A 25,055-nucleotide genomic window follows, 5' to 3' on the forward strand; every position below is an offset into this window, starting at 1 on the left:
ATGAGATCACACTACAGTGATGACACAGGCCCCTCATGTCTGAATAAAATACTGCCATATCTGTGCCTCGGGTTTCCTTGCCAACCCTCCTTCAACATGTTACTTCTGCCACTTGTTTAGTGTTGCTCTGAATGGAACTACTTCTAGTCACTGAGCCCAGGCTACAGTTTGCATATTAAGTATATATATGAATTTTTATTATCACAATCAAATCGAGCTGTTTAAAATTAATTATAAAATTTAATAAAAAATAAATAATTATATATATATATATATATATATATATATATATATATATATATATATATATATATATATATATATATATTATATATATATATATATATATATATATATATATATAATATTTAAAAAATAATAACTTTTGATTTTATTTTATGCATTATTAATCTTTTTATGACAATGGTCTATATATGTATTATTTTAGTATATTAATATACATAAAAAACATTTTTTTTTATTTCAATGTAAATAATAAAAAGTACATGCAAAACTATGATAAATTATCTTTTACCATTAATGGTAACAAAAAAAAAGAAAAAACTACAAAAAAACCGAACCATTGTTAGTTGCTTTTTTTTGCACAAACCGCATCTTTCAGCCTTTTTTAAGGATATGAAACATATTTTCTTAACTCCATCTTCACTTTTCTTGCCATCGTTTTGTCTTTGCAGACTGATGAATGATTCAAAGCTTGCCGTGGTCCAGCGCCATGGTAGACATGCCGAGCCTGTACAGTCCCTCGACCCCGCTAAGCGATCAGATTCTGGACAGCCCTCTGTGTGGAGAGCTCATTGGTGACATGGAGGTGCTGGAAGACATATCTCAGTCTCTCAGCGATGATACCTTCAACTCCTTTCACGTACTGGACTACCAGAGCAGCAACACCGCAGCAGACAGCTCAGCTGTCATAGGTAGAGCATATAGGGCATAAAACCCAATACTAACAGCAATCCCAATCAGGCTTCTTAAAAAAAAATTAACACCAATCTGTCAAGTTAAAGAATTAAATAATTGCCTTCATTTTATGCTTAATTTGTGCCTTTAAAAATGATATATAAGTTTTACATCTGGGTCAGGATAAATATATACATACTGCCAGTGGGATGTGTTTGTCTTGTAGATGTCTTAACACTGGCATCGAGTCCGTTCTCAGAAGTGTTTGCGTCCAGCACGGTTCAGGACGAGAACTCCTCTGGTTCTCTGGCCCTCGAGTGCCGCATCTGCGCCGACCGGGCCTCAGGTTTCCACTATGGAGTGCACGCGTGTGAAGGGTGCAAGGTAAGCGTGCACGCAAAGCGCACAGTGGAAAATTCTCACACGAGTGCTAAGAGTCAATACCGAAACGCTCTCAACTTTTTCCTGCTTGGCTTCGGTGCAGACACTGTTATACTTTCATAACCACAAACCTATCCGGGACGGAAAACACTTGAGCGCACACACCGGGGTCGACAGAAAGCACATGAGTTTCTTCAGTATTTTCATAGCTGCTTTGCAAAAAGACTGAGGGTTCCCCAGTGTCTTGTTCTCCCTTCGTACATGTAAGGTGAAGCGTGTACAAGAGCTGTTGCTTCATGCGGTGCATGTCAAATTCATCAGAAGGACTGCGCACAACACACTCCAGCTGAGCCTGGGTCACGCAGTTCTTACTCCTTTACAGTTAACTACTGCCAAGCCCAGTTATTGCCATGTGCCATGTGTTTTTCTCTAGCAAGAGCAGACTTTGACCATTGGCACCCCTTATGGTGCAATTAAATCAGGACAATTACAACAAGGTTTATTGCTGATGCGGTTTACCACTCTTTCACATTGTACTTTGGTGAGACCAATTAAAATATACTTTATAAATAATTTGTCTTAAGCAAACATGGTAGTTGTAGTTATAGTCAAGCTACTTTCAAAATAGCTGATTAAGAACTATTTTCGAGAATTGAAAGGAACTCTATCAGCATCGCTGTGGACTTAGTTAATTATATAGTTTGATATTTACACAGTGACCTAACTATGACCGATGTGATAAAGCAACAAGTGCTAAAAACTAAAAATATGCAACAAGGATGGAACGGTTTGTTTGTATCACGGTTTGTTTTTTGTTTTTTTGTGGCATTGCACTCTGTAGACCCACACAGATTAACTGCCACTGGGTAATAATAATAGTATTATTCCACTTAATTTATTTTGTTACTAATTTATTAAGTGTGTTCATTCTGTTATGTTTTAAAATAAAAAGTATTAAATAGAAATACAATTATTTTATAGTATATTAAAAGAAAAATACAATTCTAATATTTACATTTTTATTTCATTTCATCATCTTCAAACCTAAAATGGGCAAGCTTTATTTTGGTGTGTTTCGGGTGTTCTGACTATTTGTGTTACCTGCTCAGATTGTGCTTCCTCCCATTAAAAAGATAGGTAGCAGTTGTGCCAAGTCCGTGGTTTTCCTGCGGAATTGGGCTACTTTAACACTGTTGTCGTGAGTTGTTTTTCATGTCCGCGGGTTGAAGTATATTGATATTCAGCCCCTGGAATGCGTGTATGCGTGGAATGCGTGTATTTTACCCCCTGGAACACAATTTTTACCGGGGAACGGGGAACGGGGAACGGGGAACGGGGAACGGGGATGCAATTAGGATAGTTTTGAGTAGCAATTGGGATAGCAATTTTGTTGTAAAAACCTGGCAACCCTGATAGGTAGCAGAAATCCATAGCAAAAAAATTCTACCAATCAGATTGTGCTACCAGTGTCTTATTCATGTGGTTTGAGTCTTTTTTTAAAATGTCCATACCTACCCCTGAGTCTTTTTTCTACTCACAATAATCCAAAAGCCAAGGGGAAAAAAACAGTATTTTTCACACAAATCACATACTGTATCTGTATACCGCTGTTTTCACTGTCATAGAAACGGCCTGATGACTTCCTTGTTCTATGAAGTCCCTCCTTCAAAAATACGTAACAAGTTCTGATTGGGTCAGCGGTTCCTGTGTTGTGATTCGACAGCAGCTGAGCGCGTGCTGCCCTCCTGGAAACGCTATTGGGCTAGTTTTAAGAAAGCAAGTGGGCAGGAGCATGTGCTGGAGATGTACTTATAATCACAGGAGCATTTTTACTTTAACAAAGCTAAACAGCGTTGCCCTTTGTTTAATAAGTTACAGAAACTGTTAAACACACCAACTTAAATAAAATACACTTACCGGTTGTGGTCCATAAACAACGCCTTCTCCAGACAAAGAGGGAACTGCTCCATCTTTCAGGAATAATCTTTGTGCGAATCCGGCTTTAAACTGATTGAGATTGAGGAAGTTGTCCTCAGCAAAATGTGCTGCACATAGTTTTACATTCGGATTATAATTTTCGGGAACCGAGTTAAACACAAATTGTAACCATTAATCTCCAAGTATAGCGTTCCTGGGAAGCCCAAACAAAGATGATTGGACCCCGAGATGAAAATAACAGTGTTTCAACGACATGGCAACAAACACAAACACAGCTTTTCCTTCTTCTCCGTCGGTGCGCAACAAGACCACGCCCCCTTTTTGTGAATTCATGTGGGCGGAGGTTAGTCAAAAAACTGTTTTAGTGACGTCATTACTGCAGGAACTAGAGGGCTGTAGTCCAAACGGGTCATTCGTTGTAGGCGAAATCTTTTAAATCAAACATCTCGCTTGGCATTGAACTTTGAGCTTTAGAATTTTACAGATATTATTTATACTCTAACAACAACATTACACACTAACTAAAGTTTAAAACATGGGATCACGAAGAAGGGGTCATTTGATGTGATTTGATCTTTTCCTTTTTCTTTGGAGTGTTACAAGCTGTTGGTGCATGAAGATCATCTGTTAAGTTGTAAAGACTAAAATCTTAAATCCAGATATTCTTTATAAAAGTTAAGACTCGTCCACGCCGTCCTAAAATGGCTCATTCAAATGCCCCCCATGTCTACATCACTATGTGGGAAGATTTGCATAACACAGTCCAAATGTTTGCGCAAAGAAAGAAGGCCTTGCTTTTGATTCTCGCTGTTGCCGCTGCCGCCATGTCGTTTCTCCGATCACAAATGCAGACATGGTTTTTTGCGTAAAAACACAGTATGAGTCATAATCTGTACCGTATTTTTCTGACTATAAGTCGCATTTATTTAGAACCAAGAACCAAAGAGAAAACATTACCGTCTACAGCCCCCAGAGGGCGCTCTATACTGCTCAGTATGGACTACAGGAGCACTGAGCAGTATAGAGCGCCCTCTCGCGGCTGCAGACGGTAATGTTTTCTGTTGGTTCATTTCTCTTGGTTCATGTCAAATTAATTTTGATAAATAAGTTGCACCTGACTATAAGTCGCAGGACCAGCCAAACTGTGAAAAAAGTGCGACTCATAGTCTGGAAAATACGGTAATAAGTCCCCACTGGATGCAACAAATGGGCTTTATTGTTTTTGTTTCTTTTGCACCGGTGTTCAGACTTCAGTGTTCAGACACGCATCGCAGTATGGTAAGAGGCGTAGAATTTCTGTCACACACTTGAGGTATTCAGCCAATCACAACACACTGGATAGCTGGCCAATCAGAGCTCACCTCACTTTTCAGAACGAAGAGCTTTGTAAAAAACGACACGTTTCAGAAAGGCAGGGCATAGAGGAGGAACAATAATGTTCATTATCTGGAAAATAATGTTTTTTTGTTTGTTTGTTTTTTTTTTTTACCTTAAACTGATGTAATGAAATGTGTTTATGCAAATACAAAATATTGTTATTTTTAGGAACATCACATTACCCCTTTAAAAAAGCAATTGTACGTGAACATTTTAACAATTATGTTTGTGCTTTTTTTTTAGCTAAATCTGCAAGAGTAAATGAGCATTCAAATATATTTTAAACTTCACTTCCTAAAGCTTTTGAGAGCCGTAGGAAATAATGCATCAGCAACACACATTACAGAACCTGTGTCTGTCCTTGGTTGGTATTTAAGGGCTGTTCCATGATGAGCTGTTTCTTCAGTCCAGTTTTATCGTTTGGTATGTTCAGTGCGTAGAGATGCGTCATCACTTCTGTTTTTAGCGCGGGGAGCAATCCGTGACAGTCTGTCATGAGACCAAGCTCTCGTCTGATACTTGTTTCCATTGTCAGGCACGTGTTCTGCTTTTCCCTGTTAAATAATTCACCTGGAGGGACAAGAATGTCTTTGCTGTAACTGTGACCCTTACTACACATACCAGGCCCCATTCACAGTGCCTATTCTGATGAAGATGTGTGGGAAGACTCTACAAAGCTCTGATAGTCCTTCATTCACTGCATCCATTATCATTCTTTTTTTTTTAATCTTTATCTAATAAACAGATATTCCCAGTGCACATTTCCACAAAGATCCTGCACAAGACCTCTTGCAGTAACTGATTTTTGATGAAGCATTTAGCATCAGGCCATACATAAATCTCTTTTGTTGAGAAAAACATTTTTCAAAAGGCCTAATCTTGAAGTTGACTACAAAAACACTAACCAAATCCACACCTTGCTGCACAAACACACATACATTTATTAATGCTGCAGGCAAATGCATCTATAAATCGTAACATCTATGTGCAACTTACATTTAACGCCATACCTCTGTATTTGTTCATGGATACACAATGTTCTTGTGAAATAAATATTGTTATCGTGTGAATTAGCCTTCTTATCACATGTGCAATTAGCCTTTTGGTTTATCAAGGTCATTTTATCAGAGTCTTGTGAGGTTCCGCTCTGTATTGGAAATTAGAGGCTAAAGTCCAATTCAGAATGTAAACATAAATATATATTCCAAATCTATGCCTGTACTTTAACAAATTGACATAAAATTTGATATCATATGAATTCTGACTGTACAGGTAATCTCAGGGTTTCTGCAGGTCTTAAAATGGCCTTTAAAAGTTAAGCTTTAAAAGGTTTTAAATCGGAGATAGCCTTAAAAAAGCCAAGTAAAGAAAATTGACCTTCATTAAAACCTGCGGAAACCCTGTTCTTTTATCATGACAGCTTCCATTGTATGCGCCTTTTTCTGAATTTTCCACAGGGGTTCTTCAGGAGAACCATTCGACTCAAACTGGAGTACGACAAGTGCGAACGCAACTGCAAGATCCAGAAAAAGAACCGAAATAAATGCCAATACTGCCGTTTCCGCAAGTGTCTTGCAGTGGGCATGTCCCACAACGGTAAGAGCTTCTCAAAGAGCATATCTCTTAAGATTTAGATTATACAGAATCAGTTTATGGCTTTATTATTTAAGTTCTTTAATTGCTTTATCTGTAATCAAGATGGTGTTCCAATTTATGACAATAATAATTCGCAACACGTAGTTTGGTTCTCTAATGGAAGGTCAAGAAATTTAGATTAGAATCAAAATATACAACAGCAACCTTTACACACTCTTAGCTTTGACTTCATGAGGTTGCACAAATCCACACCTTCCAAGAACCAGTTCACAAGGAAGACACACCGTCCCGTTCTCTCACGGGACTTTGACCCAAACCGGGAATAATTCTTCTGTTAGCCAGGGCTAATGTCATGTGACTGTTAGCGCAATCCCTTCCGAGGGAGATCTGTATCATATCACGCCACACAAACCCTCCCCCCAACCCCCAGCGTCTGCCCTTTGTCCCGGGACTGATGAAGTGGCAGCAGTGTGATGACCTAAAGTTCCACTACAGTTGGTTTGTGTATAAACGGGGGCTGACGATTCAATACGTTAAAGTACCGTGATTAATTATTAAAAACAATAATGCAATCAAATGATCATAATCAGTGCCCCTGACCCGAATTTCAGTTTGGGGATTTTCCTGTTATCTAAGCAATTCCAGTATGGATCTGCACACAGACCAGCAGTTAAAAATGGTTTGTTTCTTGTATTCATGTATTTTATCTGTATATTAAGTTTTCCTCATAATGACAAATACAGTTGCAGCACGGCAGACTATAGACTGTTGAGCTGCGCTGTGGAAATAAAACTAACATATACAATTAATTAATTCAGTTAAGTAACAGATCATTTATTTATTTAAAGTAACATTTCACATGACATGCATTTACCAAATGCTTCTATCCAAAATAACTTAAAAAAGAGGGCAATAGCACTTTTTAAAAAAGCCAAAAAGAATCATAACATACAAAGTCCGGCTTATTAGAAATCTAGATTAGGAAAGAAACAAGAGAAGATGAGAAATGCATAGAAGGGGGTTTAAAATAAAACTTTTTTTTTTTTAGCCTTCGTATTGACATTGTTAAGCATGTATGTATATTTGTTTGTTTTGTTTTTATAGAGTACATTGTCGGTGACGTTATGCATGAGCTTGCATCTGGTTTCATTGGTACTGTGTGTGTGTGTGTGTGTGTGTGTGTGTGTGTGTCTTACAGCTATCCGTTTTGGGCGGATACCCCAATCTGAAAAGCAGAGGCTGAAAGCAGAACAGGACGTCAGTGTAAAAGATGAGCACGAGTCCCAGCAGCCGGACACAAAGAGTCTGGCCAAGCAGATGCATGAAGCCTACCTCAACCATTTCCACATGAACAAAGCCAAAGCACGTGTGTTTCTCACGGGCAAGACCAGCACTCCGGTGAGGGACTGCTGTGTTGGCCACTCACGCACTCACTCACTCACTCTTTATTTATGCTGTATTGCTCAATCAACTTTAAAGCTGAGCAAAATGAGGCCACATTTAAATGTTGTCCATTATAGAGAGGGTTCCCAAGTGTTTTTGTCAGCCAAACTCTAACCCTTTGACCTAAAATGATTACATTAAGTACCCCCTGAATGTTTTCGTAATTTCAGTCCTTTTCACAACACATTTGTTCCAAACCTATATGATTTTCTTTCTTCTGTGGACCATAAAAAAGATACTTTGATTCATTTTGGTTCATGTTGAATTCCAATGTATATTTTGTGCACAAGTTATTCAGCACACTTAGAGTTAACACGGTCTGACTGTCCTCTCTCCATCCTTCATCGAAGCCCTTCGTCATCCACGACATGGACACTCTCCAGCACGCCGAGCAGAAACTACTCACCCAGCTGCTGGGCAACGTGGCATCCGGAGACGTCTCTACTCTGCGGGAGAGGGAAGTGGAGGCCCGGCTCTTCCTGTTCTGTCAGTACGCCTCGGTGGCTACGGTCACAGAGCTGACGGAGTTCGCCAAGGCCGTGCCTGGCTTCGCCGCCCTTGACCTCAACGACCAGGTGACTCTGCTGAAGTACGGCGTGTACGAGGCGCTCTTCGCGCTGCTGGCCTCCTGCATGAACAAAGACGGGCTGCTGGTGGCTCGCGGCGGAGGCTTCATCACTCGAGAATTTCTAAAGAGCCTGCGTAAGCCCTTCAGCGACATGATGGAGCCGAAATTTCAGTTCGCCATGAGGTTCAACGCCCTAGAGCTGGACGACAGCGACCTGGCACTGTTCGTGGCTGCCATCATCTGCTGCGGAGGTGAGATGCAGAGAGCGCATGCCAAATGGTCTTTGTGTAAAAATAAGGGAAACATAATGCTTCTTAACAGTAACTAGCAGCTTTTTAAATTTGGGTTTACTAAAGAATGAAATACTTGACATGAAATTGATATGCCATGTGGTGACACGCTAGAGATGGGGTCAGGGGTCACGAAGGTGTGCTAGAAAGGAACAATATTTGATAAAATATTAATGTTTAGGGATTGTCAAACAAAGTAGCAGATATCCCTTAGACACACAAAAACATCAATGAACGAGCAGACAGGCGGGTGCTGAAATGAATAATATCAGAGGTTAAATTTAGGGTCTTTTGCATCAAAGTTTGCAGACCCCCTATATTTGAATGCAAATTTAAAGCATCATGGGACTAGTACAAGAAGAAATGCTAAATAAATGTAATTATTTTTACCTAAACTACTACTGTGCTTCATGAACATCTCATGCCATATTCATGTCATCTCCTGAACTCTGAGCAAGTTAGTTGTAGTTCAGGTTGTTTTTAGATCACCTCTGGAGTGCCACAGACAGCAGATTTTGAAAGGCATGACATAATAATGGTTGGAGTGAGATGGGGAATTTTTTTCTCCTGAGAACGAGAGAAAATAACCAGTTTCCCCTCCCGGGCGGTTCCAGCAGCAGCCCTAGGAGCTGGGACCCGAAAGCAGACGCCTCCACTAACCACGGTTTCCTGGAGAGCTGCTCTGTTTTCTTACACACTGTTAGTGAAATGAAAAAAAAATATACATATTTCATGTACAGCTAAATGCAGGGATATCACACTGCCGAAAATGACAGCAGTCGAAACTCATAGCAGTGATGCCATGAAGTGTAATGCCAATTTTGATACCATGGCAAAACGTAACAGCAATTGAACAGGAAAGTAATTTATTTGAAAAGTTCAGGATTAATATAAATATTAATAAATGATGTGGAAATAATGGCATGAAGTAATTTCAAGCATTTATTCAAGTAAACGGACTCGGTAGCAAAGTATTAGTGCTTTTGTCAACTTTACATGTCTCTCTTGTGTCTCTTCCTTTCTCTCCCCGACAGATCGTCCGGGGCTGAGCGACGTGTCGCAGATCGAGCGCATCCAGGAGAGCATCATCCATGCCCTAAGGCTCCACCTGTTGTCCAACCACCCAGACAACTCCTTACTCTTTCCCAAACTGCTGCAGAAACTGGCTGACCTACGGCAGCTGGTGACGGAGCACGCGGAGCTGGTCCAGGACATCAACAAGACAGAAGATGCTTCACTCCACCCGCTTCTGCAGGAGATCTACAGAGACATGTACTGAGCTCAAAGAAACATGACAGATCACCCTGCACTGGGGGCGGGAGATAAGGGGACGCTCAGCGCAGAAACATCTTTGGGCTGTGCGCTTACTATTGGATAAAGCACTGCCAGGACATTACAGGGAAAATCTAGCGTAATTCTAAGCTGAAAATATAGCACTAACCTTTAATAGGACACGGACCTTTATAAGGTCAATGCCTATAGTCCCATAGAAAAGTGGAATAGATGCTTTTGTAAATTTGCCAAAAAGTGGATTTCAGTTATAAGTGCAGTGAGCGAAAAACATATGATGCCTTGGCTCACTGTAGACTGGCAATAGATCATTAAAGTGTTATGTCCAGCCTCACAGGCATCTGTTAGTGTGATGTGCTGCTGCTGCTCCCCTGCTCCATGTCTGTAAAGCTTGAAGGGCGGGGCTTCGGAAATACAAGGGGCGTGGTTATCAAAACGTAACTTTCAGAGCGGTGACGTCTCTCGACACCTTTAAACTTGAGCGCATCTTCGTCTCTGCCAAAAAATAAACACCAGCAGTCAAGATTTAGGATCTGGAAAAATATAGAGTTGACTATCTTGAATATTGGGTGATTTTTTTTTTTTTTTATGTATAGAGAGAGCCATATAAATCAGATTGTTTGTTACCTCATTTGAAATGCTTGTACATTGAACATCATTTGTAAAAATCTTTTGTATAAAAATATTGTACACTGTATAGCACTCCAATTGTAATTTTATTGTACACATGTGTAACGTGTTATGAATTAGTACTGATTGGTAAATTATTGTTTTATCTTTGTGTACTTTTTCAGGGTAGTCGTGGCCTAATGGTTAGAGGGTTGGACTCCCAATCGAAGGGTTGTGAGTTCTAGTCTTGGGCCGGACGGAATTGTGGGTGGGGGGAGTGCATGTACAGTTCTCTCTTCACCTTCAATACCACGTCTTAGGTGCCCTTGAGCAAGGCATTGAACCCCCACTGCTCCCCGGGTGCCGCAGCATAAATGGCTGCCCACTGCTCCGGGTGTGTGCTCACAGTGTGTGTGTTCACTGCTCTGTGTGTGTGCATTTCGGATGGGTTAAATGCAGAGCACAAATTCTGAGTATGGGTCACCATACTTGGCTGAATGTCACTTCAATAAATGTAAATTTTCTAGAGCAAAATCTACTACGATCCACAGTCACTTGATCAGGAAATGCTCTGTAGATTTCAATTACTGCAATTTAATGAACCATTTCATGTTCTTTTGTTTTTTTGGTTGCGTATTCACTGACTGATCTGGTGTTTGAAATTAAATATAACGTTTTGAAAAATGTTTATAAAACCAGGAAACGAGCGGCGTGTGCTTGTTTTATTTCTGGCGCCACCCCCTGTCTAGTCTGATGTACTGCAAGCGTAAACTATTAAACGGAAACGCTTGACGCAGCGTCGTGACGTCACAGCATCATGGCGCGTTCTCCGATGGCGTGCTCACTCATAACAAACAGGACATAGACGCCGTGTAACACGAGAATCGCATACTAGAGGGAATGGATTTGAACGAAGCCTCCGCGCTCGGCGTGTTCAGTTGTGAGCTGTGCGAAATGTCCAGTCCGTACAGCTTCTACGGGCAGAAGCCACCAAACACGAGAGCGATAGTGTAAGTACGCAAGCATTTGTGACGCTGCACCATAGTGCGAGGGATATGGTCTTAATTGGCAAGTAAAAACGTTTGTAATATATAGCCTTAGTGATATGCGGTAAATAATGGCTTGAGCAAACTCGATCATCTTGATTACTGGCAGGTGATGGAGTAGAACTTGTGCGAGTGGTTGATCATTTTTCCCCCATACGTTTCCACGCAGTTAATGAAACCGATATGATTATTACATTCTTGGCATGTTATTGTATCAGGCCACTAAACTGCAGGATGAAACAAAAAGGGTTGCCACGACACTTACCGAAAAGGTGTCATTTTTAATTTCGATGCAAAACTGTGACTGAGTTGATGTCTAATTATTATTATTTTATTCTCATTTAAGTCAATGGCAATCAAAACTGTCTTCTAAATAATTTTTTTTAACCCTCTACGGATACCTTGGCCAGACTGATGTGGATATGTATATTATATTTTTGTTATTTTGTCAACTTTTCCAAAGACAGTCTGTTACCATTGAGGTACATTCATATAAACTCCTACTCCAATTGTATGGTGATCTGTTTGGCATCTCAACCAGTTGAATTGATTTTTGACCGCTCACGGTTAATCGTTATTTCCCTAAATACTGGTGAAGTTATTTTACCTTCCACTTCTAATGTCAACATCACAGCAAAACAATATACGTTCACATCAAGCACTATCAGAGGCTTATATATATATATATATATATATATATATATAATGCTCCTATAAGGAAAAAACTTAGGCGCCAAATGATTTTTTTAGGTGCCACAGAATAAACATGTTTTATGTGTTTTATTTAAAATATTTATTTTACATTTTAACTTTTTAATCATACTGACATGTTTATGTCTCATCTTTTCTTGACTTTATCAGCATTGTAATCCATCTTGTAGATGACCTGGGAATGCAGGTTCACTTAAAGTGGGAGCTAAATGTTTTTTCCAACTTGAAATATACAGTCATGCGTTGTTTATTACACAAAATTTGTACCAATATCATGGACCATGAGCAACACTTGGCCCCTGAGTATAGTTTGGGGTCCTCCTCAATGCATCCTGTACATGTTGTCATACTCTCTTAAAAATAAAGATGCTTCTTGATACCATAGAACCTTTTTTCCTGTCTAAATGGATTCATAAAGAACCTTTTACATTTCAAGACAATAACAGATTATGAAAAGGTCAGAAAGAGATTGTTCTTCAAAGAGCCTTTGACTGAATGGTTCTTTGTGGAACCAAAATTGTTCTGTAAAGAACCTTTTAAGCTCCTTTATTTTTAAGAGTGCATGTCTTTCACACTTTCAGTCTGTTTTTCTTAATTAGTAAAATTAAATTTTATAGGAGGAGTTGAATCATGTAGACAACAGGTTAATGCTCCTCTTTATAGTTATTTAGCTGACTGATGATGGACACAGAAAGGTTACTGAGGTTAATATTATGTTGCAATGTTTACAAGCTTTACACGTTTTCTGCAGTTTGAAAGTGTTGTACTGTAGAGTCTCTTATAAAAAAAGCCTACCTTTTGATGTTAATTCATGTTCATTATGTACTCTAGTAGTAAAGAGCAAAGTATGATAGGTTCACGTGCTGCTTGAACTTAGGCACTACTCGCGATCGCGCCTGCCGCATTAGGGACCGTTCACATGTCAAGTCTTTTGCGTGGTCAAGTTCGTTATTTCAAATGTAAGCAAGCAGTATGCGTGCGTGCTCATAATGGAAGTGACGCGCTCGTTTTTTTCCAGGTGCGTCCGCACCGCATCGAGTTAAAAACATCTCAACTTTTCAGAATTCCGCAAGCGTACCGCAGGTCACGTGACAAGAACCCTTTGGAATAATTTTAAAGCTGATACTTTGTAAATTAAAAAGTAACATAGCACAAAGCTTTTTACGATAACTGGACGGCAAGTGCACTTCAAATAATGAAGTTCATGCATTAACAGAATTCAGCATGGACTAAGATCTTGTTAAGAAGAAGCCTTATGATTATAAACGAGAACTGTTAACGATATTGCCGATATCCACACAGATGACAGCTTTACCTGTTGTAGTTTGTTCAAGTTATGAACGAAATAGACGCTGATTTTCTGCACTTTCTCTTCAAGTCTCCATCATTTCTCTCTCGCGCGTGTCTATCAGGTGTGTGTCAGCGCTGCTGCGCGGCAGATGAGGATATATATAACAATATAACAAAAGATGTGAATGCAAAACAATCAGTAAAAAAGGCATTACATGCAATTTTTTAAAGAGATAACATGTAAATACATATGCCTAGTCGCCAGTGGCGACCTCAGCTAAAACTTCACTCGCATTTTAATATTTATGGTCGCAAATGCGACCGTTTTAGTCGCAGTTTGGAGCCATGTGTGTGTGTGTCTATATATATATGGTAATGTGTTTTTAAAGAATTCTGTTCTCCTCACCAAGCCAGCATTTATTTGATCCAAAATACAGCTAAATCTGTGATATTGTGAAATATTTGTTGTTATATTAATCTTTTTGATCTCTTATATTAAAAATTCACAAAGATCTAACCTTTCATTGGATAATAAGACTTTAAAATGGGATAAATATTATGAAATGAATGTTTTTCTCTAATGCACATTGGTCACAATTAACAGCCCCCTTTTATTTAATACTATTAGAAACCTCCATTTGCCAGTTTAGTGTTGTTTTTGTGGTTTGTGTTTGGATTATTGCACGGTCGGAAGATCTAAACATGGCCCATTTTAAGATTTTCAACTGAGTCAGTCACTTACAGATTTTTCTGTTTGTTGGTATTTGATAGAATCCATGATGCATTGTATCGAAGCAAGATGTCCAGGACCTCCAGCAGAAATATAGTCCTACAACATCAAACTTACAGCAGTGTCTTTCATTGTACACATGGGGTACTGGTGTGCACCAAACCCAAGGTTTTCTGACCCTTCGACTCAACTATTTTCTGCAACTCTCCAGCTGTGGTCCTTGAAGAGTCTTTAGCCACTCAAACTCAACTGTGCATTAGGACGATATAAACTCGTCCTCCTCATGCAGATTTGTAACACTTTATGATGTTTGGAAATTCTTAATTATTGCCCTGATGATGGGAAGATAATTTTTTACTTAAAGCCACTTCAGTAATTTGTGAAGCTCAATTATCTTTTGCTGCACATCAAAAATATATTCTTTGGTTTTTCTCATTGTGATGGATGATTAAGGGAATGTGGGCTTTGTTTTCCCTCCTATTTATATTTTCTATGGAACAGGAAGCCATGGCTGGTTAATTTCATGTTCATAATCACCCTGGAGTGCTCAGAATTGTGAATATGAATTAGAATATACTTCATCGATATTTTAATTATAAAAATTTCTAGGGATGCAAATAATTGTCCAACGTGCATTTGAGAAAAACATTTATTTCACAATGAGACCCCCCCCCCATTTTAAATTCTTATCATCTAATGAAAGGTTAGATTAAATTTTTTTTAAATAAAAGCTTAAAAGGATTAAAAATACAGATTAATTTTCAAAGCCTTCTGTTATCATATTAACCAAGGGTGCCAATATTTTTGGCTATAAGTGTGTGTGTGTGTAGTATATAAACATACAGAGCTATATTCTCTTTAACAATTAAGGATCCTGCTGTGAGTGAATCGTAGTTTGAGTTATAAGTTGTGCCCGTTTAGTTAATTTATTATTTGACTTGCATGCCTGATTAGCGTATAGTGTCAGGTTTTCTTTAAAAGGAAGATGAAAACGGGTTTTCAAGCATCAAAAACAAAAGTTTAATACAGCGTTATTTATATTTTCTTTTTTTGTATGTTAGAATGTGTTCTGTTCATTTTATTTTGTTTTTTTCTTCCTGAGCAGAAAAGAATGCCTGTTATACATTTTTACCATGATTTACAGAAGATATACACTAAAATGTTACTTAGTGTAACAATAGCTCATTTATCAACTAATCTTTTTAGGCTTGTTTAGAATAAGAATCTTTAGATTAATTTAAAAGACTATACCTTGGTTCAATGTCTGATCAATTACACGTAGCTGAATAATTTCATGAATGGCAGCGTGAAGGATGGCACTGGATTGAGATGTGCTTTGTCGTTTGTTCTTCAGGCTCTTGGAGGAATGTTACGGCATGAAGGATCCCTTTAGCCCAGAGAGAGAGAAGTTTCTGGTTTTAGGATCCAAGTGCTGTCTGTGCAGTAAGACGGTGTGTGTGGGAACGGTACGTGTAGACTTGATTAAAAAAAAAAAAAAGCATGGCTCTCCAATAGCCTATTAGTTTTCCTCCTTTTTGAATGATTCAATGAAAGTAGTAATGTCTACTTTCCATCTTCCATTATGTTCAGAATTCTAAAGATATAGATCAAACAATATTTTTATGCTTGCATGCAGTGTAGAATATCGATGGCAGCATCAGGATCATTATGATATATATATGTTTTGGAATCAATGTCAACATAGTGATTCTGTTTTTGTTTTCTGACAGGACTGCAGTCTGTTCTACACCAAGCGCTTTTGTTTGCCCTGTGTGCGGGATCACCTCCATCAGTTTCCAGAACAAATTCAGAATGAGCTGCTGAGGAAAAAGAGTGTCCAGAAGACGTCTTCTGCATGATGCTAGAATGATTTAGTCAGGACACTAGTGAGCCATCTGGGCAGACACACAATATGTTTTATTATATTTGTATTTATGTGCAACTGGAGGCAGCAAAGCATGTTTTGATTAAAATCATTTCTGTGCTGTCAATTACTGTGATGAGTTTTACAAACGAGTTTTATGATAGTGATGAATGCCTTATGTTGCACGTAGCAACTATTCAATAAGTGATGTTTGTCATTGGTTTTGGTTACTTGATGACTGAAAAGATAAGTGACTGATACTGTATATGCATGTGTGATGATATAGGGGAGTGTCGAACCGGTTGTTGGAGCACAAACCTGTTGTGAGCATGAGCATGCAAACACTACCACCACACCAAACCTTCAGACCTGCCACCTCCTAGATCCTTCCGGCCTTAAGCTCAGGCCAAGTCTGACTAAACCCGACTTAGATGCAAAAACCACAGGCAAGTAGTGAAGTATAAGTTCCAGCACATGCATAGTTGGAGATCTGTGGCTCAGTGGTCTGAGCACTGGCAGACAGTGCCAGGGATCCCTGGTTCAAATCCAGCCAGATCTCCACAATGAATCAATTGCAGTGGGCAGAGAAGTAGGACTGGAGTGACTGACAGGACCAGACTGAGGAGGAACAGAACAGAGAGGCTGTGAAACCAAATTGGACTGGCTGCCCTGACCCAGGATGGAGCATTGGCATTGCTGAGGAGATGGAGACTGGGACAGCTGCCTGGATGGAGCGCACCGTGGTGAGACAACAGTGAAGAGGAGAGTGATGACAGCACCTGAAGAAGGGGGGACCATGACTGGGGTCCCCCCCCCGGCCTCCAAGACAACGACCAGCCAGGGTTATGGACCTCTCTCTTTTGAGACCATGAGTAGAACCCAAAATTACTTAACTCTGGCAGCTGAATTGATTCATCCACTAGATGGCAGCAAAACCATTAGGACTGTAACAACTTTTTTTTTTTTTTCCCTCAGTAGACAAACATTCCACAGCAAGAAAAAAAAAATGACATGCCAAGGGTTTATTTCAATAAACAGATTATAACTTTTAACAAAATTGACTTCACGGTACTGCTTTAATACATTCTATGCCCTCAGATCGGTTATCAATTCACTCATCTATAAAACACACTGATTTATACACATCACTTTTTTTGTTACTTGATGAGGAGCTGGACAAAGCAGTGGACCTCATACATATTTTTCTTATATTTACCCTTTTCCACGGAGCTCAAACCAACATGATTCGGCTGTGATGCTAAAAAGTGTACACACACATAGACAGAGATGCTCTTGAAAAGAAAGTCTAAAAGGGGCTTCTGGAACATTTCAGCTACTTATTACTGGTAATGCCACAGATAAGCTGCTAGCCAACTATGACCTCAGACTTGGCAGAGAGATAAATCATACAGATGTTCCCATCAGCCTCGGTCACACCGTGATTGTGCATTACAGCTTTATGACATGCTCACATGCACATTATAAAACTGTGCTATTATCTTTTTAACACCTTCATGACACATTTAGCATTACTGATTTAGACAATTGGCAAACCACAATTTAATTCGCAGCTGTGTTGCCACATCAACAACATTTAATACTTTTTCACAACCTTTTTCACTCCAAGGCCCTCATTTAATTTGCACAACTTTTTCCAACTATATTTTAATTTAAGGGTCAATGCTTTCTGTACTGTATTCATTTACTCAAGAAGAAATTATATATATATATATATATATATATATATATATATATATATATATATATGCAATAACCTTATATTTTTTGCTACATCCCTCTGTCTTAATATATTCTTTGCCTATTTTATTTATAGCAAACCGTACAAAATTTATTTTATTTTCCAATTTATTTTTCTATATAAATGTAGTTTATATATACATGTGTATTTTATTTGCACCTTACTTTTTATTATATCTGTTATTGCTCTGTGTGCTGGAAGCTTGTGACCCTAAAACTAATTCCTTGTGTGCAAACACATTTCTCAATAAAGCTCTCTCTGACTTCTGAAATATTTTACAGCTTGACAAAAAGTAAGCATTTTTCTTCAAAGATATGTCGACAGCATTTTAACTTCTCAATCATTTCCGTGATTTTTGCTGGTCTACAAAACACGCTTTTAAAATTAAGTCACCTTTTTCAAAGATTGCTTTCTTCTTTAACAGAAAAATAGTTAAAGAATTGCGTTCAAATAAAGGATTAAATAGTTTACTCCCTTTTTCTCGCTTAAACTCATTCACTCATTTTAGATAATCTCGAGGGCCCCTAGTGGGTCCCTGGCCCCTGGGTTTACGATATTTACACCAAAATTTACACCAAACCGCACTTAAACCAGGGTTGCTGGCTTAGAGTAGGTGGACCTGGCAACATGAGACTGCAGGAAGCTCAGGCTCTAGTATTTGTATCGTCTTTCACTGATGGGCGGGCCCCGCGCTCCGCCGGCCAATGAGAAGCGTCTTCTGTTTAAATAGCCTTCGCTGTCAATCTTTTTTTCCTCTGCCAGTTTACTTACGTTCGCCATATTGGGTGATCGCCTACTCGAATAACTCGTCTGTTTTTCTTCGGAATTACTACGAGACGGCATCGGAGTCGCCTGCTGTTTTCATGACTTGTTTTCCACGCGCCTTCGCCTTTCCGCAAGCATTCGCGCGATTGTTATGCGTGCACTCTGCGTCTGGCTCGGATTTCTAGGGAAGAAGGGTCGCTCTTAGTTAGACCGCGTCTGGCTCGATTGCGACTGCGATTCTCTGTACGAACTTTCATGTGCAAAATGTCAAAAGTGCGCGTTTCCAATGGAAGCCCGACGCTGGAGAGGGTGGACGCGAGGCAGGCGGATCACGCCAAACCGCAGGTCTGCAGAAACCTCTTCGGCTCCGTGGATCGCCAAGAGTACGCGAGGGACGTCAAGGAGCAAATGCTGGAGATGGAGAAAGCGTCCAAAGAAAAATGGAATTACGACTTCGCCAAAAACGAACCGCTCGCGCCTGGCGACTACGAGTGGCAGGAGGTGGACGCGAAAGAGGTACCGGAGTTCTACATCAGACCGCCTCACGCAAAACGGGATAACGTTACCTCGACCGGGACTGTGGATCATAACGGGAACCACGACTATTTGTTGACAACGAGTGGACAGGGGGACTCTGACAACGCGGAGCACGCAAGTCGCTCGGATTGCCGAACGGCGCTAACCACACCGAGAAAAAGACCGTCGACAGAGGATCAGGGTAAATGTTTCGGGAGTCTCGGTGCTCTTGATCTCGCGTAGATCTCGAGGGACAAACAGTTTGCCCTCCCGATCGTGCGTAATGGTGAAACTGCTTGCTTTCGCGGTCTAGCTCGCAAATGAAGTCCCTTTTCTAACACCGTCTTCATTCTTTCGATAGATCCTCCTTGCCAAAGCAAAAGAGCCAACGTCCAAGCGACCGAGGCGCACTGCTGTCCAGAGACGAGTTTGCACGCGCCCAGCAAGTCGGATACCAAAACGTAAACAAGGTGAGTTTCGTGCGCGCTGTCTGGTGCATGACATCTTTTGCATTGGTGTAAATGCGTGTTACTTAATGCTAAAAAGACCGCGTTCAACATAGCTTATGTTTATATATATATATATATATATATATATATATATATATATATATATATATATATATAATTATTCTCTCGGTTTTACTATTGAACCCTAAAACGCCAAGAATGTTCGATCCTTGACGCGTGCTTGTCCACGCGTTCAGAAAGCGTTTGGTTTGGGCTTTTCAAACAAACGCGCGTTTAAGACGTTCTGTCACCGCGCAAGTGACAGTCGAGTCAAACGGGACTCAGAAGCATAACATTGTAGTAACACGTCAGCAGGTCTCTTGTAGGGTGTGCGCGTGGGAGGAGGAGGGGGTCTGGGTTCACAATGCACGCACGCACATACTTGCGCGCAAAATTCTTCGCTTTTCATTCGCGCTGTCCTCCGCTATCGCTCCTGTTTTAAACGCATCGTGGGAGAAGTGCGTTTGTTTGCGCGCAAATATTGTTGTCGTAATTTTCTGTGTCGTTTATTTCAAGCATTGTGTCGTTGTTTTTGCTAGCGCGTTCGACATGCTGTTTCCTTTGCTAATAAACTTTTTTCCCCTTGTTCCCTGCAGAGGCAGATGAAGAAGACCATTTTCTCCATCAAATACTTCAAGAGCTTTATGAAGTAAACAGGGACAGCAGTTGAAAAATACAAATCGAGCCTTGGAGAGGCTGTATAAGCACTGAATTTTTACACTAAAATTTTGGCACTCGACAGAATATATTTGCCTCAAAAGCAGACAATGTAGCAGTGTGCAATTGGAGTTTCGTTTGTTCTTTTACTACCTATGTATATACTTTCATTTTATATGTAGCACATTTAAATGTAATATTAAGTTTAACAAAAAAAAAAATACAATCATTTATAAATGGAGTGCGTTTGACTTGAATTGCTGTGCAGTTTTCAAAACGTCTCCCCAAAATGAACCCTTTTAAAGTAAATATATCTTTGTCAAATACAAACACACATGCATAGACACCATTTCTCTTTAATTAGGGTTAACAATCCCATTGTCTCAGTTTTGGCTGGCTCAGGATGTTGACAGTCAGAAATACACCTTCATGTGTATCAGTGTTGTGCTCAACAGCAGCAGCACAACCTTGGACGTTTTTTGAAGTTGCACAAATGTCACTGTTTGAAAAGCATTACAGAATTCTTCCCCTTCTGTGATCCGGCTACATTCAAATGATTTGATATTTACATTGAGAGCGTTTTATGTTTATTGGTACTTATGATTTTACCAGCCAAAGTTACAGCACGTTGGGCATGTGGTGTTCTTCTCTGAAGGGACTGTGACTCCTAGAGTGGTATTAAGTTTTTCATGCTTTTTCTTTACAGTATTATTATATCCCCGGGTTATTCCACTAATTTTATTTTATCTTATTTCTTTTTTTTTATTTGGGAATAATGTAAATTCTCATGAACTACAAATCCTACTGAGTACACATTCAAAAATTGATTTTCTTATTTTTCTTTGTCAATTTTATGTTTTTCCATTCATTGCCATGTAGCATAATGTTTATATAAATATACATTTCATTTTTTATTTCCTTTAACACTGGGTCATACAGTTAAGAACATTAGTCCATGAAGCCACTTCTTTGCCACAATATATTTGGCTTTCGTGTTGAACATGAAATGGCACTATGAAAAAAATGTATAAATGGGATTTTTTATTTTATTTTTTTTAATTAAGACGTTACACTGCACGTGTGTAAAACATTGAAGTGTACACCTCTGCGTACTGCTTTGTCAAGAAGAAAAACATTAAAACAACAACAACAAAAAAAACACTGAGGAAGTTTTACTAATTTATTTATATCAAGCTTTTTGTTGTTTATGATTATCCAAAGTGGCATTTGTGCATTTTCTGTATGTACTTCTTTTTATAGTTATTTTTTCCCTCCAAAAATTTGTGCAAGGTTGCAAACTGAGCCTATTAAAAATTTGATGTGGATTATGTACTGCTTTATAAATGAGATGATTAAACCATAATGACATGAACACCTTCACCTGACTCCTTTTCATTATATTGTGCTGAAAAAAATCTGAATGAAAACACACTCTTAAGGGAAACTTAAATACACTTCTCACACCCTGCATTAGCAAACGCCCCAAACTGACCTTAAGCGGTTTTAAAAACCTAAATACATTTAAAACAATTCCAGAAGTGATAGATACATCACTCTCTGGTGCTAAATTGGTATGTGGCACTGTTTTTTCCCCAGAACCCACACAAGCACCTGTCCACAAAAACACAATTATTTAATTTAAACTGCACTCACTTTTTTTTTATTTAGTGATATTGAACAAGGTAGGACAAACATGCTTTAAAATGTAATTTTATGATGTAGTGTACTTACAAAATCTAATATAGTGTGTGCAAGAGATGCACACTAACAATCACACTTCTTTACACAACACACTCATGATCAAACTGTTGCTACATTTCAGATCCCTTTTAAATTATCTTCAAATTATGTTACATGGAATATTTCACGTAAATGTAAATAGCAAAGAAGCTCGGTGTTGATTTTTAATCTGACATGTTGAGAAATAATATAGAATTTAATAATTTTTTAAAACTTGGCACTGCAAAATACTACAAATGAACTGACACCAGTATGTTTGGATTGAATATATTAATAAACACAATGGATCGAACTATATTACTCAAAACACACAGTGTCAAATCGAAACGCTGTTTTCTTTTAAATTGTTTGGTCGCGCATGTTGACTTGCAAAAGACACACATCCTCAAATATTTATCTCGATTGAAGATAAGGTACGTGGTCACGTTGACCTTATTCTACTCGTACATTATCCAGGACATTTTAAGCGAATTCTTGAAGCGTTTTTGCTGCTTGCGCACCTTTTGGTTAACACAACATGCAACAAGTTTGTGCGTTACAGCTTCTGGGTTTCTAACGCATAACTTACGGAGCTCCCTGCTTCAATAAAGAAAAAAACAAGGACACGTCCCGAGCAGAGGAGTGGGGGGAGCCAAGATACTGACATGCGGTTTGTCCAATCAGACAACTATTAAGAAAAACACACCACTTACTGAAGCCACTGAGATTGGCTTTGCGCGCGCTAAGGCTGGAGGAAGAGTGTGTTTGTACAGAGTGTTCTGCTCGTAAAGAACAACCTAGAATAAGAGCCATTGGCCAGACTGATATTTCTGCTGATGTTTGCGAAAGGGAAGGGAGAGGTGAGTTTGGCCCGAGGGTTAAATCGCAAGGATCTTTCTAAAGCCCCGTCCTCCTGCTCGGAAATCACGGCTGCATTGAAGGTGACGAAACACACGTGTATGAATCACACAGCGCGGACGCAATTTACACGAGCGAATGAAAAATTATTTTAACTATAACTTAACAATAACTTCATAGGTTGGTGATGGTGATGTGAATGAAAATGTTACAGTGATGTATATTTATAAAACAATTACAGTTAAAAAGTTAATTAACGACAGCAGAAATTTAAGGGGCAGCACAAATTCAAACCATTGTTCTGGCTTATAGATTAGGCCTATGATAAAATTAAATAATACAAATAACAAAATAAAATGTATAACATGTCACAATAAATAATAATATTAATTTAAAAAAAAAACACAAATTGTCCTGACATCCTTGTCCTGAGAAATTGTTCTTTTAAAATCTATTTATTGACTCATCTGAATATTACTTTCATTTTGTGGTAAAGTTGTGTATTCAACAGCTTTAGCGATTTTAAACATTTTAGGCATCTTATTATAACACACATATATATATATATATATATATATATATATATATATATATATATATTCCAACTGAAAAAGAATCAGTTTTGAATTAGTTGCATGTTTCATAGGACTTAAGACTAAAAAGCTTAATACAGACCGTGCAAGAGATGTACACTACCAATCACACTTTACACACTTCACTCAATTTGTTACACATGATCTAATAAACCCTTTAAATGTTCAAAACTACTTTTATAGAAAAATGTTAACTCCTACAAATATTAATTTCTTATTAATTTTGATTCTTTATTTGATGACTACTTTTAGTATGTCTTCGATAAGACAGTAAAGGAACTCATTGGAGAGTCCGGCACATAAGAACTTCTTTAATAAAGCATGTGGGAGAAAGAACAGAGGGTCGCACATTTTTGGTCACTACATTTTTCGTCATCTTATGACCTTACATAATTTTATGATTTATTATTATAATAAAAATCATCATAATAACGCCTCAAATTAAAATAATAAACCTGCTTGCACTAAAGAAAACAATTCTTATTATATGTGATTATTTTCACCCAAACATCTTTCCACTAAAAATAAAATGGGCTTGTTGTCAAATTATTGAGAAAACCATTGTTACTGACACAACACCCTTTATCACATGAAACAATATGCTAAAAACCTCTTTCTGAGAAGATATAAGTGGTTTGTACTCCTACAGTCAATAAGTGATTAAGCAATGCACAGCTTGAACTGGAAGCCTGCCATGACATGAGCCTTGGTAAACACTAATAGCAGGCTGATGAAATCAGTAATTATGATACAAAAACAGCAGAAGGCTTCACATTTGTGCAGCTGTAAACCACCAGTGACAACGCCCTTGCTTGCCCTATGCAGTAACTAAAGACATACAAGTCTGGTTTTTAATATAAAATTATAGTTGTAAAACCAAAGGATTAATTTAATCTACTTGCATTTACACAAGAAAAGAGGATTTTTCTTTACCTCATTCACATTTCAGATGTCAGGGTGCTTCACACAGGACTCATGGTTGCGTTCACCTTTTCGTCTCCGAACAATCAAGTTTGCAGATGTCCCAACCAGTCAGTAGAGAGCTTCATCAGAGAAAATAACTTTGCACCAGTCATTAATATATAACTTAATGTATTATTATTAGTCAGCCATGGCAACACTTTGACTACATAAATTAAATATCCCAAATATAAAAAAAAAAGTTTTGCAAGTGACATAAATTTTGTGTTTTGCATATATATATATATAAATAATGAGTCCGTATTTACAGTATTGACCCTTGTTCTTCATAACCTCTGAAATTCACTTCTGGGCCAAATCTTGACTGATGGCGATCCATTCTTGCCTTATTAGATCTGACTTGATCACAGTTTGTGGGCTTCTGCTTTTCCACTCACCTTTTGAGGACTGACCACAGCTTCTCTATGGGGTTGAGATCCGGGAGTTGCCTGGCGATGGATCCAAAATTTAAATGTAATGATCTTTGAGCCACTTCTTTATCACTCTTTCTTTGTGAAATGGTACTCTACATGCTGGAAAATACACGGATCATCACCAAATTTCTCATAGGTTGTTGAAAGAAGTTGCGCTTGCAAGACGTTTTGATACTATGCAGTGTTTTTGGGCAGAATTATGAGAGAGCCCTACTTCCCATGGTTGAAAAGCAA

The 25,055-nt window shown here is 38.7% G+C and overlaps 3 protein-coding genes across 11 annotated transcripts in view; all 3 read left to right on the top strand.

The window, feature by feature from the left end:
• Positions 1–10,498, top strand: part of pparaa (peroxisome proliferator-activated receptor alpha a) — a 45,647-nt gene extending 35,149 nt beyond the window's left edge. For 7 of the 8 annotated variants that reach the window (XM_026209687.1, XM_026209684.1, XM_026209683.1 and 4 more), the window contains 6 exons: positions 696–935; positions 1,124–1,302; positions 6,072–6,210; positions 7,409–7,608; positions 8,004–8,472; positions 9,546–10,498. In XM_026209687.1, the coding sequence (XP_026065472.1) occupies positions 704–935; positions 1,124–1,302; positions 6,072–6,210; positions 7,409–7,608; positions 8,004–8,472; positions 9,546–9,790 (1,464 nt within the window). In that variant the 5' untranslated portion in view covers positions 696–703 and the 3' untranslated portion in view covers positions 9,791–10,498. The remainder of the gene's footprint in view (positions 1–695; positions 936–1,123; positions 1,303–6,071; positions 6,211–7,408; positions 7,609–8,003; positions 8,473–9,545) is intronic. The other variant, XM_026209691.1, reaches the window with a different exon arrangement.
• Positions 10,499–10,815: 317 nt separating this feature from the next.
• cdpf1 (cysteine rich DPF motif domain containing 1) lies at positions 10,816–16,698 on the top strand. 2 transcript variants are annotated; one of them, XM_026209693.1, is made up of 4 exons: positions 10,816–11,420; positions 15,542–15,653; positions 15,918–16,073; positions 16,338–16,698. In XM_026209693.1, exons 1-3 carry the CDS (start codon positions 11,311–11,313, stop codon positions 16,044–16,046), a joined length of 351 nt encoding a protein of 116 aa, XP_026065478.1. In that variant the 5' UTR covers positions 10,816–11,310; the 3' UTR covers positions 16,047–16,073; positions 16,338–16,698. The 2 variants fall into 2 exon arrangements, with proteins under 2 accessions (XP_026065478.1, XP_026065477.1); XM_026209692.1 differs by having other exon boundaries at positions 10,818–11,420; positions 15,918–16,697.
• A 1,852-nt stretch (positions 16,699–18,550) lies between these two features.
• cdkn1ba (cyclin dependent kinase inhibitor 1Ba) lies at positions 18,551–21,637 on the top strand. Its single transcript, XM_026209694.1, has 3 exons — positions 18,551–19,293; positions 19,453–19,561; positions 20,197–21,637. The coding sequence occupies exons 1-2, from the start codon at positions 18,831–18,833 to the stop codon at positions 19,554–19,556; spliced, it is 567 nt and encodes a 188-aa protein (XP_026065479.1). The 5' UTR covers positions 18,551–18,830; the 3' UTR covers positions 19,557–19,561; positions 20,197–21,637.
• The last annotated feature ends 3,418 nt before the right edge of the window (positions 21,638–25,055 follow it).

The sequence above is a fragment of the Carassius auratus genome, chromosome 29, assembly GCF_003368295.1.
Source record: "Carassius auratus strain Wakin chromosome 29, ASM336829v1, whole genome shotgun sequence".
Classification (NCBI taxonomy): domain Eukaryota; kingdom Metazoa; phylum Chordata; class Actinopteri; order Cypriniformes; family Cyprinidae; genus Carassius; species Carassius auratus.

Coding starts and splice junctions, on each gene's coding strand:
- cdpf1 (XM_026209693.1), top strand. CDS start 11,311: ATGGATTTGAACGAAGCCTCCGCGCTCGGCGTGTTCAGTTGTGAGCTG. Junction 11,421..15,541: donor CCAAACACGAGAGCGATAGT/GTAAGTACGCAA, acceptor TTTGTTCTTCAG/GCTCTTGGAGGAATGTTACG. Junction 15,654..15,917: donor AGACGGTGTGTGTGGGAACG/GTACGTGTAGAC, acceptor GTTTTCTGACAG/GACTGCAGTCTGTTCTACAC.
- cdkn1ba (XM_026209694.1), top strand. CDS start 18,831: ATGTGCAAAATGTCAAAAGTGCGCGTTTCCAATGGAAGCCCGACGCTG. Junction 19,294..19,452: donor ACCGTCGACAGAGGATCAGG/GTAAATGTTTCG, acceptor TTCTTTCGATAG/ATCCTCCTTGCCAAAGCAAA.